This window comes from Musca autumnalis, unplaced genomic scaffold (genome assembly GCF_047663935.1).
Source record: "Musca autumnalis isolate F117 unplaced genomic scaffold, ASM4766393v1 scaffold_2, whole genome shotgun sequence".
In the NCBI taxonomy this organism is placed as follows: Eukaryota; Metazoa; Arthropoda; class Insecta; order Diptera; family Muscidae; genus Musca; species Musca autumnalis.
In genome coordinates this window covers 97,684,713-97,700,348 of record NW_027411755.1, presented here as the reverse complement: position 1 = coordinate 97,700,348, position 15,636 = coordinate 97,684,713, and the positions used below count along the sequence as shown (strand labels likewise).

General features: G+C 32.9%; 1 protein-coding gene across 2 annotated transcripts in view; it reads right to left on the bottom strand.

The window, feature by feature from the left end:
- The window catches only part of neb (kinesin family member nebbish), a 162,851-nt gene that overhangs the window by 146,886 nt on the left and 329 nt on the right, over window positions 1–15,636 (bottom strand). For both annotated transcript variants that reach the window (XM_073968595.1, XM_073968596.1), the window contains exon 2: window positions 10,881–15,573. In XM_073968595.1, the coding sequence (XP_073824696.1) occupies window positions 10,881–12,227 (1,347 nt within the window). In that variant the 5' untranslated portion in view covers window positions 12,228–15,573. The remainder of the gene's footprint in view (window positions 1–10,880; window positions 15,574–15,636) is intronic.

Sequence of the window (15,636 nt, the reverse complement as noted above, 5' to 3'; positions counted from 1 at the left end):
AACAGGTCGCAATATATATAAAGCCCTTTATTGTGTTTAAAGTTGGATGTAGAGAGCACTCAATAGGACAAATACCTGCGAGATTTTTAGCCTTGAGGAAACTTTGGGCTTGAGCTTCATTTTTCGTTAAAAACAGCATATTACCATCTCTTGTGAAGATAGTTTTTAATGGAGATTCGCTAGATATACCTTGAATCGCTTTCGAAACGAGAAAAATGTTGAACGAGTTCAGAGGTTTGTCAGCATATTTGCTCTTCATCACTATGTACTTTGGGCATTGATTTTTTCTTGGATTTGCGGAGAGAAGTGGAGGGTAGTTTATTGTATTTCCAAGAGTATATGTAGAGCTGGTTTTTTGTTTTTTGCGCTTGGGAGATACGGGGCTAAATTCCGCTGGCTCCAAACAAGCATAATAATTCCCTCCTGAGGAGGAAGACATCGTAGGGGTTAACCACTAATAACGTATAATTCAAAAATTGTTTAGTCAAAAACGAGAGAAAAAGATCGATAATTTAAAAACCAAAGCAGAACTATAAACTGTCTGTATTGCTTTTTGACACGTAGACTTGTGTGATGTGCGCACAAAAAAGAATGTTGACCGTTTACTGCGAGAGTTAAAGGTGATCTGCGACGTAAATTTAAATATACTGTCTTGCATTGATTTAAATTTTTTATTTGTTTTAAGGGTCGATCTTTAGTGATTTTAATCTCTTGATATTATCAACAATAGGTTACTAACAGAATAACTTATACATTTGGCTGGGGATCCCTCTTGCCTTTTTTAATCATAGTTCTGTTTAGAAATATTATCTAAATATTAATAAGTTTAACCCCCATTATTATAAGTCTTGTTATAGTTTGGATTTACCGAACAGATTTATAGCGTTCCGGTTAACATAAAGTTAAAAGTGATGATTGAATTTCAAGGAGGAGCTTCTTGGCAATAACTTTCAATGTAAAAATTATATTTTTAATGCCTCTAAATTGGTTTATTTTGCGTTTTTAAATCCATCAGATCGTAAAAGAACACATATAATAATGACCCTAAGGCTGTTTTGTAATGCTATAATGTATGATTTTGTAGTAGTTTGAGCGTTGCGATACATACAGTGAGTGTCAAAAATATTCGGTTTTCAATTTCACCAATAATAACACCTCAGTATTTTAGAAGCCCAATATTCAAAACACCATATACTTAAAACAATGTTGGTCCTGCGGCAATCAAAAAATGTGTGTAACATGGATCCGTGGCAACCATATAAGTGAGAATAACAAAGAAAACGTTGTTAACCCGGTTTTCTATGCGTCAAAATTATTCGGTTTTTGTAACTTTTCTTAAATATTTTGCCAAAAAACAGGTCATTGTCGAACTTTTTCTGCAATATTAGTATACATTTTAATAATTACGAACAGAATCTTTGTTCCTGTCTGCAAAAATATTATATTTTATAGCAAATTATTAAAACTTAGCGCTAAGGAAAAACGCTATCCTAGAAAAGAGAAAACTGGTCATATATCATTATAAAAATAAAAGGAAATTTTTCTTATTTTTGAATATATAGTCGAATATAGTTGAAATAATGTGCAAAAGTCACGAAAATATAGAAATAATCGATTTCGTGAAACACATAAGCGAGCTAAAACCAAGAACTGGGAGTGAAGGTATGTAGAGAAATCTCCTGAAAAATAATTGCTAAACCGCCCATAATTTTCTTAAAATTGGTCACTGAGTCCTAAATGAAATTTTTACCACAGCACGATGGGGCCGATGACAGGGTTTTGAGGCAAAAAATCACAGGGGCAAGCTAGACCTTCAAAATTTCGTGCAGATGTTTATAATCGGCCTAGAAACTAATCTGCAAAATTTGGTTGATATCGGTTCATATATAGATATAGTTCTCATATACATATATGTTCGCCCGATTTCGAGTAATTGATAGACCAAACACGACCATCTGTCCATTTATGATGATATTTGGAATATGTGGCGGAATTTGGACTGGAAATAAGTTTACCAACTTATTTTGAAATCGGTTCAGATTTGGATATAGCTCTCATATATATTTTCGCCCGATTTGAGGTATTTGGTGCAACAAACACGCAATTTCTGTCCAATTTCGATGAAATTTGAAACGTGTGACAGGATTCGGTCTAGAAATATGTTTGCCAAATTATATTGAAATCGTTTCAGATTTGGATATAGCTCCCATATATATTTTCGCCCAATTTGTGGTATTTGGTGCAAAAAACACGCAAATTCTGTCCAATTTCGATGAAATTTAAAATGTGTGAACGAATTAGGTCTAGAAAAAAGTATGCCAAATTATATCGAAATCGGTTCAGATTTGGATATAGCTTCCATATATATTTTAACCCTATTTTAGGTGTTTCGTGCATCAATCACGCTATATATGTCCAATTGTGATGAAATTTAAAGTGTCTGACGGAATTTGGTCTAGAAAACATTATTGAGACATCATATTGAAATCGGTTCAAATTTGGATATATTTCATTTCATTTTCATTTCATTTATTCATCAATTGTAATATAAAAAAGCCAACATGGCCAATAACTTATATCGTTCATAATTTTTCTCTGTCGACGTTAATTGTTTTCTCATTTTAGTTGGTTGATACCGAACTTATTTGAGAACATAGTTTATATATTTTTCTTTTGACATATTTGCCGAAACAGAGGCGGCATGAATCAAGAACTTGGTATTGTTGCCGTGTTCATAGGAGACTTCCGAAGCAAGTTTTCTTCCTTTACTATAATCCACATTAGGGCGCCCTCTCTTCTTGGTATCATTACCTTGTTCCAGCGTAAATACTGTGTCGCTAGCTAACCATAAGCCTATTTTCCACCCAAAAATTAAAAATATCCAAATTTTTAAGTTTTATGAAATCTGGAAATTGATATTTTTTTATTCGCAAGTATACGCAAAATTTCTTTTCAAAATCTGTTAGTCGCCATTCTCACCTTTCACCAGATACATATTTTTATGAGAATACACCCCGATACCGAAAGTTCTACTCCAAAGAACACATGGACGATACCACAGGCTACATCAAAAAACATCACTTACTGACACAACAAATTATTGACGACATCTAATATTACATTTACATTTTTAATAATAATCTTAATTTACATACTATTACCCGTACTTTCCATTTCTAAAAAATATATAATATCAACAGATCAGGTTTTGGCGCCAAAATACTTAAATTGTTTAATTAAATTTAAATTTAATTGCGTCATGCATTATTAATTGGCCTTATAAGGCTTCCTATGTACTGATATTTATAATAAAATGAAATGTAAAAAAATTACGACTGAATGTCAGAAATAAACGGAATGAAAATTATGACATCTTTGGCAGCTTGGCATGTCGCCGGGGGCCGTTGCCAGATTGTAATTTTTTGGTTTTGGAGGTTTGAAAGTGTTAAGAATATAATTCCGTTATTATTTGATTTCAATCGCTGACTTGAAAAATGGGTTTTTGCCTCATTGCCCCATCGTGCACAGATAGGTCTTGCATTGCTGATCAATATCATGGGCAGGAAGTCCATACCTCCCGAGATATTGGCTCCGAAAGTTAAAAAAAAAACATTGGTTTTGACGATATGTTTAGTTTAAATCAAAATTTGATATTATTCTATGGACAGGAACAAATTTCGGCTAACGCGAACAAAAACCGAAATTTTGTTTCATCGATCACGAATCCAGTCCGTATATTCAACTTATGCCCAAAAAATGTATAGTTAACCGTAACTATCTCATATTTCGGATCTTCGTCCGACTTTTTATTCATGCAAATTTTTTAATTTAATTATCGATATTTTTACATTTTCCTGCAGCAGAGTCACTCTAAAAGAAAAAAATAGCAAAAATTGGTAGTATTTTATTTATTTCATTTTATGCAATACTAGCAAAGTGCCCGCTACTTCGTATGCGTTAAATATATAAAACAAATGAACAATATATAATATAGAATGGTGGAAACATTTTATGTACTAATACGTACCACTTTAGTTCGATTTTTGTCACGCCTACACATCAAGAGAAATCCACATTTTTGAGATATTTTAATTGAGGTTCTCAGCGCAAATACGGCCTAACCCAACAACCGCCATCCTCATTTTTAGCTCTATCTGTTCCCCCAATTATAGAACTATTTAGTACTTTACATGTAAATATAAACATTCGAACCTCCTCCTATTATTTCAAAATTCCCATTACACAATAACAAATTGTACCAAATCCTGTGCCATTTACAACTTTTTACGTATATTTATGGCACATATTTCTTAAATCGGACGTTATAAGCAAATGATAACAATAATCTTAATTCCAAATCTCACGAATCCAGATCTATCCGTTCATCCAATACAAAATTGTACCATACATGGAACCATTTCGTACCCCTAAGTGTACCTAATTCCACATTTTAGGATTCGAGCGCTATAATTTCACCTAAATCCTAATTGTACAAAATGTAGTACTTTTTGTAAGCATAAGTACGCATTTCTAAAACTAAGTACGCATTTCCAAAACTAACCCCAACAGTAATATTAACTCCAAAATTCAAGATTCCAGCTCTAACCGTTCGCTCAAATCCAAGTTGTAGCATATCTCAATCCTACACTCCAACAGTAATATTAATTCCAAATTTCTTGATTCCAGCTCTACCCGTTCGCTCAAATCCAAGTTGTACCAAATTTAGTACCGTTTAGTACTTTTCGTACATATAAGTACGAATTTCCAAAACTTCATCAATCCTACACCCCAACAGTAATCTTAATTCCAAACTTCAAGATTCCAGCTCTAGCCGTTTGCTCAAATCCAAATTGTACCAAATTTAGTACTTTTCGCACTCATAAGTACGAATTTCAAAAACTACTTCTATATCTCAATCCTACACTCCAACAATAATCTTAATTCCAAATTTCTTGATTCCAACTCTATCCGTTCGCTCAAATCCAAATTGTACCAAATTTAGTACTATTTAGTACTTTTCCTACCCATAACTAAAAATTTCCAAAATTTTATCAATCCTACAATTCAACAGGTATTTTAAATTCAAAATTGGGGATGGCAGCTACATCAGATCACCAAAATCCAAATTGTACCAAATTTAGTACCATTTAGTACTTTTCGTACCCATAACTAGAAATTTTCAAAACTACCTCAGTGCTATGTTCAAACGATAACTCAAATCCAAATTTGGTTCCATTTAGTACTATTCGTATCCATAGTACGAATTTCTAAACCTACCTCTATCAACACTTCAACATCAATTTTAATTCCGAATTTCACGATTCCAAATGTATCCTATCACTGTAATCCAAATTGTACCAAATTTAGTACTATTTAGTACTTTTCCTACTCATAACTACAAATTTCCAAAACTTTATCAATCCTACACTCAAACAGTACTCCTTATTCCAAATCTCGGGTTTCCAGCTATATCCGTTCACCCAAATGCAAACTGTACCAAATTTGGTACCATTTAGTACTTTCGTACCCATGAGTACGAATTTCTACAACTACCTCAATCCTACAAGCCAACAGTAATCTTAATTCCAAATTTCAGGATTACAGCTGCATCCGATCACAGTAATCCAAATTGTACCAAATTTGATACCATTTAGTACTTTTCGTATCCAAAGTACGTACTTCCAAACCTTCCTCTTTCAACACTCCATCAGTAATCGTAATTCCGAATTTCAGGATTCCAAATGTATCCGATCACATAAATTAAAATTTGGTACCTTTTAGTACTTTTCGTACCCATAAAACTAAAAATTTCAAAAACTTCATCAATCCTACACACCAACAGTAATTCTTATTCCGAATCTCTGGATTCCAGTTCACCGTTCACCCAAATCCAAATTGTACCAGATTTGGTACCATTTAGTACTTTTCGTACACATAAGTACAAATTTCCAAAACTACCTCAGTGCTATGTTCAAACAATAAGCTTAATTCCGAATTTCAGAATTCCAGATACATCCGATAACTCAAATCGAAATTTGGTACCATTTAGTACTATTCGTATCCAAAGTACGAATTTCCAAACCTACCTCTATCAACACTCCAACAACAATTTTAATTCCGAATTTCACGATTCCAAATGTATCCCATCATTGAAATCTAAATTGTACCAAATTTAGTACTATTTAGTACTTTTCCTACCCATAACTAAAAATTTCCAAAACTTTATGTATCCACACTCCAATAGTACTCCTTATTCCAAATCTCGGAATTTCAGCTATATCCGTTCACCCAAATCCAAATTGTACCAAATTTGGTACTATTTAGTGCTATTCGTACCCAAGAGTACCAATATCCACAACAACCTCAATCCTACACGCGAACAGTAATCTTAATTCCAAATTTCAGAATTACAGCTGCATCAGATCACCGTATTCCAAATTGTACCAAATTTAGTACCATTTAGTACTTTTTGTTCCCATAGGTCCGAATTTCCAAACCTACTTCTATCCAACACTCCAAAAGTAATCTTACTTTCGAATTTCAGGATTCCAAATGTATCTGATCACCCAAATCCAAACTGTACAAAATTTGGTACCATTTAGTATTTTTCGTTGCCATTAGTACGAATTTCCAAAAGTATCCCAATCCCACACTCCAATAGTAATCTTAATTCCAAATTTCACTATTCCAGCTCTATCCGATCACTTAAATTCATATTGTACCAAATTTGGTACCATTTAGTACTTTTCATACCCAAAAGTACGAATTTCCAAAATACTTCTATCCTACATCCCGACAGTAATCCTAATTCTAAATTTCAGGATTCCAGCTCCATCCGTTCCCCCAAATCCAAATTGCACCTTATTTGGTACTATTTAGTACCTTTCGTACCCATATGTACGAACTTCGAAAACTACCTCCATATCTCTAACCTACACTCCAACAGTAATAGTAATTCACAAATTTCAGAATTCCAACTTTATCGGTTCGCCCTAATTCAAATTGTACCAAATTTAGTACCATTTAGTACTATTCGTACACATGAGTGCACATTTTCAAAACCACCTCATTGTATCAACTCATCTTTCTAACCTTGATTTGCATTCCAAATTTCAAGATTTTAGCTCTATCCGTTCACGTAATACCAAGTAGTACTAAATTTAGTAACTTTTAGTACTTTTCGTACACTTATAGTTCGAATTTCCAAAAACCATTTGGTACACCTTTCTAACTCACCATCAATGAACCTCATTCCAAATTTCAGAATTCTAGCTCTTCGCGTTTGCCTAATACAAAGGGTACCATATTTAGTACCTTTTAGTACTTTTAGTACAGTTCTAGTTCGAATTTCCAAAAATCCAGCCTTATCTGACACCTTCGGACCAAGAGTGACCCTCACCCAAAAATTCAAGATTCTAGCTTAGCCGTTTAGTCTGGGCGTTGATTATCAGTCAGTCAGTCAGTCAGTGAGTCAGTGAGTCAGTGAGTCAGTGAGTCATCATTACTGAACTCTTTTATAAGTATAGATAAGCCTATAGGCCGATTAAAGTTCAATAGCATTTTGAACTACTATATGGTAATTACAATTCATATAACTTAAAGTCTAAAACTAAAATATAAAATATATATACAGTCTGTTTAAAAAAAGTAATAAACTACTCCGATGCATAAATATGACAATGTGTATGTGACAGATTGAGAACTACTCCAAACTCCAGATAAAACTCTCTGGATAAGTATATGACAGGTTGAGAACTACTCCAAAAAATTTATAAATTTTACATTTAGTTTTTTTATATTTGTATATAGATATTGAATTTAATCTATGAATATGAAGAAATTAAATAAAATAATGAAGGTGACAGATAATAGACTACTCCAATAATATAATAGAATTCTTTTTATCATATTTTTTAAATACATATCTCAATATAATCAATACGATGTTGTTTCATCAACAGTATGAGAGAAATACTATTTCTGATGGGATCGCAAGAAACAGTTGCGGTCAGCGGAAACATGATTAGCAAACATATATTAACATAAAACATAAACAATAAAAGCGTTTTGTCAACATACGGTTTTGCTTAAGAAATCCATATATACCACCCACACATGCGCCATCTGTACCTAAATGATGGAATAAATTTAAAATTTGTTTTGTAATTTTTAAATCTTTCATCGTTATTATAATTCCCATCAATTATTACATATTTGCATATAAAATATGGAATTAATAAGGATTTTATTCATTTTTGAGGGGTGTCCGAATATGAACTTTGCATACTGTATGTAAATATGTACACAATTTTGTGTTAGTAATTGCATAACTATTCTTAAAACACTATTTCATACTTCGAGGTTAAATATCAAGGATTTTACAAGTTTACATACACCCCAAAAATCCCGTGTTTTAGGATAAGTAATGATTTTTACGTAATTCCAAGTACACAGTCTTATTTCTGCTCACTAATAAACAATATTTAATAAAAAAATATATTCCATAATATAAATAACGGCAAAGTTTACAAAATACATAAACCACAAGGAAATATGAGTATTATCGTACAATTTATGGAATTAGGAGCAAAATTTATACATTTCATTCTTTTGGCGAATGTCTCTGGGTATCTGAGATATTTTTAGAGGAAATAAAATTATATTTGTTGTGTAAATGCCGTTATTTAATGTCAGACTTTTTTTATATATGGTTAAAGCGGACCATTTCTGATTTCTTTGCGTTTTTAGGTACTGTACTCTATAACCGCAAACTGGGTTTTGAAAAAAAAAAACAGTAAGGAAAGGATCAAAGTCGGGCGGGACCGACTATATGATACCCTACAACACTGTGAATAGGTAAAATATATATGGGAGCTAAATCCAAATGTGAACAGATTACGATATAATTTGGCACATATATTTCTAGACCAAACACCGTCACACATTCCAAATTTCATCAAAATTCGACATACATTACGTCTTTGGTGCATCAAATACCTTAAATCGGGCGAAAATATATATGGGAGCTATATGTAAATCCGAACCGCTTTCGATATAATTTGGCACACTTATTTCTAGACCAAATTCCGTCACACATTCCATATTTCATTGAGATCGGACATATATAACGTCTTTCGTGCACCAAATACACATGTGATACACATACTCAACTTATAAAAGAAAACTTCTTCAATATTTTTCTGAAAACTTATGATGTATTGGTGTTTTTGCGATATTTTTATCTATTTACTGGTTATCATTTTTATTGCCTTTGCTTTTTAATCAATAATTTTCAAAAATTAATAATTGATATATTTGCTACCGTGTGTAGGTAATATTGATGAGTAGCTATGATGTAATGTAAAGTTAAATTCTTAAATCCTTAGTACAATTTTTTTTAATATATAAATAAAACAAATATTCTAAAAAAATTAATAAAAATACAAAAAAAAAATAAAAAAATAATAATAAAAAATCACACAATATACTTCGATTTTGATACACTTTTTTTCACATACCATAAAATAAAAAATTATAATGAAATGATAAAAAAATAAAACCACACAAAATACTTCGATTTTGATACACTATTTTCCACATACCATAAAATTAAATGTCTATATGTTTTATGTCGATTATACATGAACAATGTTTTTTTTCTTTTTAAATGTTATAAATTTAGACTAAGTTAAATTTTTATACATATTTTGAGAAATTTGTATTGAAATTAATTCTCATGATAATAATTTTACCTGAGCAGTTATTAACTTGCTAAACATTAAACACTACATCATATTCAAAGATTCAATTTTAATTATGACTTGTTCTGAATTATAAAAATTATACCAGAGTAGTTATTTACTTGTCAAACATTCAATGTACGTCATATTCAAAGATTAAATTATAATTATAAGTTATTTTTTAGATTCCAATATTTTATAATTATCATCATGGAGTAGTTCAATTTGCAATTTAATTGTAATCGGCCCTAGGGCTTAAAATTGCATTATATGAAATAAATAAATACCAAAAATCGGACGAAAATTTATATGGGAGCTATATCCAAAGCTGAACCGATCTTGATATAATTTGGCACATTTATCTATAGACCTAATTCCGTAACACATTCCAAATTTCATCAAAACTGGACAGATACAGCGTGTTTGGTGCATTAAATACTTCAAATCGGCCGAAAATACATATGGGAGCTGTATACAAATCTAAACCGATTTCGATATGATTTGGCACATTTATCTAAAGACCCAATTCCGTAACAGATTCCAAATTTCATCAAAACTGGACAGATACAACGTGTTTGGTCATTAAATACTTCAAATCGGCCGAAAATATATATGGGAGCTATATACAAATCTAAACCGATTTCGATATAATTTGGCACATTTATCTAAAGACCCAATTCCGTAACACATTCCAAATTTCATCAAAACTGGATAGATACAGCGTGTTTGGTGCATTAAAAACCTCAAATCGAAAACAATTTTAAATTAAAAAAAATGTTGTTTTCGTGCCCTAAATTGGCTCCTGTCCATAGGAGAAAGTCTTAAATCCCCGGCCGAAGGCCGGCTACTTAGGAAAAACTTACAATTTAAAAAAAATCAAATTTTTTCCATCAGCTGGTAGAGTATTCAATTTGTTTCAGAAAGTGAATCTATGCATATCCCTAGAAGGAACTATGGTTCTATCTCTTTTCCTTAGGCATGTTACATACAAATGCACTAACACATAATACCCTTACCACATGGTGCTGTAGGGTGGTATAAAATGAAAATTTGGAGAAAACCTGATTTCAACTTCTTTGCTGGGATCCTAGTCGTTCGTGTAAAATATGTACGTATAAGTGTATAGAATTACATACTTACTCGAAGTAGCCATGTCAACGCACTTTCTCGGTAGGGCACAAAAATTTTTCCTTGCGCACAAGTCTTCTCACTCGATAATGCAGCAATTACTTTGCCCAATGTGAGAAGGCTTTTGTTTATGTGAACGCCTTCTCTTTTCCTTTCTCCATTAGAATTATTGACTCTTTCGCTACCAGCTAAATCGACAAGACTTACTTTACTTCTTCGCGATTGGCAGCTATCTGCTTCGGAAATCTCATTATTTTTGTTGGTGTTTATATTAGTTATGTTAAGCATTATATTAAATATAGAATGTGATCGGGAACTTTTGTCGTTGAGACCGGTCGCGGCACTTGCCCTTTGAGAATTCCCGACAATAAGCCAATTTCTCAAAGACTCGTAAGAATCGACGGGATGTACACTGAGATCGACAACGTAAGGTCCCCAAATAGGATGCTCTCGTACTTTCAATGCTTTCCGATCGGGCCTCGGTGTTCCAAGCTGATGTCTAACATTGTTACTACAGTCATCGCTATCCTCAAGACAGAGGAGGTCGTGAATTTTTTCATTGTAGATTTCAAAGAAACTTATTTCTATTTCAACCTGAAACTTCTCTTTGTGTTCTTCTTTGTATTGAAACAAATCATAGCAATATCTTGGAATAATGCCGGCTTCAGAATTATCCATTTTATTCGAGATGGGGTCTAGCAAGGTATCTACACCCATCATGCTGTACGATTTCCCCGAACCCGTTTGTCCATATGCAAACAAGCATGCGTTGTACCCCTCAAATGCTCTCTGAATTAGAGGTTTCGCTGTACCATCATAAACGTTCTTTTGTGTGGCATATTTTTCCGACTCTGGATCACAACTGTAGAAGACCCTATCATACACAAACGTGTGCTTTACACCACATGATGAATCTGCACTCGTGCCTACCAATATTGTTAACTCATTACCATTAACACTGGTGACATTTCTCACAGTAGGTAGCATACATTCCTGGGAATTAAGAGGCCTAACTCTCACTGCCACAGTGAGGCGGTCATCACCTATTGCAACAGTATCCAATTTCAAATTCTTAGATGGTGGAACTTCTCCAAGTTCTAGAGCACGTTGGCATCTCGATTTTGTGTTTGCATTCCGAAATAACGATGATGGTGTGTAACACGCATTGGCTGATGGAGTTTTGCAAATAATTGGAGAATTTATATTTTTAGTTGGTGTGTATGTTAGGGGATTGATTCGTTTACAAATTTTTTTCGTAAGCGCAGGTGACATTTTCGATGTTGAACTGCTTTTTAGTAAAAACTTATTGCCAATGTTCGTTGAGGATTGTTTCTCAGAACTACACTTTATATTATCCATTCTATTTTTTTTTATATTTTATTTTTATTTCAATACAATTTCCCGCTCTGAAACTTGGCCGGCCTTTTTTAGTGTTGTCATATCGCATTGATACTGTCGATTCAGAGTTGCCACAAAATAAAATTTTAAGGCAATTCACACGAGACGACTCAGAGTTGCCACAAAATAAAAATTTAAGACAGGGTTGTTTGGGTTGATCCATGGCAGAACTACCAGGTAGTGGTATCACACCAGCTGATCGAATATGAAAAGTCAAATCCTTTTATAAAAAAATATTTTTGTTGTAATTTCCCCAACAACATAAAGAAAGTTTTGACATAACATATTCAAAATTTTACGATGCCACTACCTGGGTAATTGTGCCATGGGTTGATCTCTTTGACCAGTGTGGCCAAATAAATGTGGTCGAAAATCGTAAAATGAGGGGCATAAATAGAATACTCTGAATACTCTACCAGCTCCTGCCTAAAGGGCTGTTTACACCATATATCAATGTCATATGAGCTGTCATTTCTATCACCCATTCGACATTCTCTATGTTTTACTCCGGTTACACTATTGAAGGTTAACCCACTGGGTTTAATAGATCCAGTGGGTTAATCTTTGCTGGTTACACTTAGCTTTTCGAGGATATAAACTGTCAGCTGATGTTTGTTTATGTATACATACAAAATAACTAATAAAGTCGTGTTTTACACTTTTACAATTTTTCGTATGACAATTTCTTATATTGGTATATATTACACACAGGGATACATTTTTGTATCATGGTATCAAGCGTACTTTTTGTTTAAAAAAGTGTCTAAAGTAAAAAAAATAAATAATTTTATGATTTTCAAGTAACTTTAGATTTATTAACTCCATAAAATCTCATGCGACCAATCGTAAACGTGTAAAACACGACTAACTCTGTTGCAAAAACAGTTGCAACTTTTGGTACTTTTTGAGTAGAGTTGGATTTTTTTGCACAAATACCGAATACAACACTGTATTTTTGGTGGATTTGTGCCGGATTTAAAATAAACCCAGTCGTGAGTGGATTTAATTTTTGTATGACAAATCTGGTCAGATTTGACCAGATTAAGCAATAAATCCTTATGAAGTGGGTTAACCCGGCAAAAAGCTGTAGTGTAACCGTGCTATTTGTCAAAATTGACTTCATCCATACAACTTTCAATTTGTGCGTTCATACCTACAAGTGTTATTTTCGTATGACATAACCTATAAATATAAAAACAGCTGTTTTTGTCATTATTTACATTTATTGTTGAGTTGCAAATTTGCGCAAATTTTAATTTTGGTTGAAGGAAAATGAATATCTAGCATGTTTGTTGTGGTAGAATAGGTTTTTGGGGTTATAGAGGCATTTATGTTTTTGCTACAAAGCAATCATTTCCAAGACTGCTTCTTTCGACCAATCGATCTGAATATTACATTATAAACACCCTTTGTTTACTTTTCTAAATATTTAAATACACATATTTTTCCATTTTCTTTTTTTAAAAGATTTTGTTTTTCATTTTTTTTTTGAGAATGCCAGAAAACAGCTGATAAATTTATGTTTACATACAAGAATGCCGTATCAAATAGAGCGCTCTCTAAATGAAAAATTTACATATGAGTTGCCAAATCATTTTGATAGATGAAAATTTTCATAGTGGGCACACTATGTGTACAACATTCGCAGGTAGAAAATTTGACATCTCATACGACATTGATAGATGGTGTAAACAACCCTTAAGTCCCAATTTACATTGGGCGAGTTTACTTGCGGCAATTGTCAGTTTGATGGAGAGAGAGGTTGTTACATGCGCTGTTGTAGGGGGATCATTTTCTTATGGGGCCCTGGCTAGCCTTGTCGCCTCTCTGGGTGTGGTCCCAACCCTTCACCCCTACCCCTGACATGTAGCAATCAAATCATGAACACTATACTGACATTACTACACTAACACTAAGATGTATCACCCCTATAATAAACCCCCACCTGATGACCTATATGATGCCCGCCCAACCATGATCAGTACCTCCTCTTCTTCCGCCTACTGACCCCACAAACCGCCCACATCCATCACTTACCTCGTCCTTTAGTCCTCCTTTAACTATCTCAACACATCATCATTATGGTCTTAACAAACATTCACATAATTTTTATTAATATAAATTACTAATACTAACAGAATTATTCTTATCACTACTAAAGGTCTTTTTATGATTTTTAATAAAAACTATTACAAAAAAATAAAGAAAATAAATATCAAAATTATTAAGTAAAAGTTTAAATAATTGTTTTAATTTATCAATAGTTTTCCGGTTAGAAAAAATGAAATTTAAATTTCAACGGCTTTTTGCCAAATTAATTAAAAACGAAAGGTCTTTTGACCAACAAAACACATAAATCCCTCAATGGGTTTCTTTTATATCCAACACAATGAACTTGGACATACAAAAACAAAATTCACATTCGCAAAGCGATATTTGAACCCACAGTGAAAGTGGTTTTTTTAAACATATACCATTAACGAAATCACACCCACCCTAAAGTCTTCAACAAAAGAGCTCTTTTTACGAAGGAAATTGATGGGGAACAAAAAAAAAACTATATTCAAACTTTACGCTTTGAGAGTGCTGAAAAAAGTAGTTTTTAACATGTACTAAACAGATACTTAAAATAGATATTAATAATAAAATAAGTCAATACAGATAATTAAGAATAGTAATAAATAAGATGGAAAAGTAAAATATTAAGTCAATATAAATTTAGTAATAAAACTGGTTCAAGAATGGTAACGTCGCTTTTATTCACCGATTTTCGGTCTTCACATCACTTAGACTTCATTTCCAAACATCTTTTTATGGCCATCAACAATTACGTTTTACAGTTTTTTTGGTTAGGGTTAGAATGCTCAAATCTTCTAACTTGGAAAATCAATGTGGCACTAGGTGCATATTTCGGTAGAATGGACACGGTAAAATTATTACAGTTTGTTGATGTCTATGTGGATCTTATTCCGTGTCTTAGATTATTATAATAGTTAATTTTTTGTGGTGCTGAACCAAGATCAGGCGGACTACTGGTATAGCCACTGCCCCGTAGATGGCGGTTGGGCAGAGATAATGGCTCTAGATAATTTTTGTTTGGGAAATAATCTTTCCTACCTTATGGCAATACCGGGGTGCTGTCTGTGTTAAGTTGACTTTACTATACTCCACAAGATGATGCTGTCCGTCGGTCGGTCAACCAGTGCGTGTAAATGTGGCTTGCCTCTATGGCTTTCGCCTAACACTTGTTAAATATTCATCCACTGGTTTAACAGCACAAAAACAAACACAACACTCCACCGCAAACCTAATTTAATCAGAATAATTTTACATAAATTTGTAATCATTTTTATTTATTCTCAGACTAATT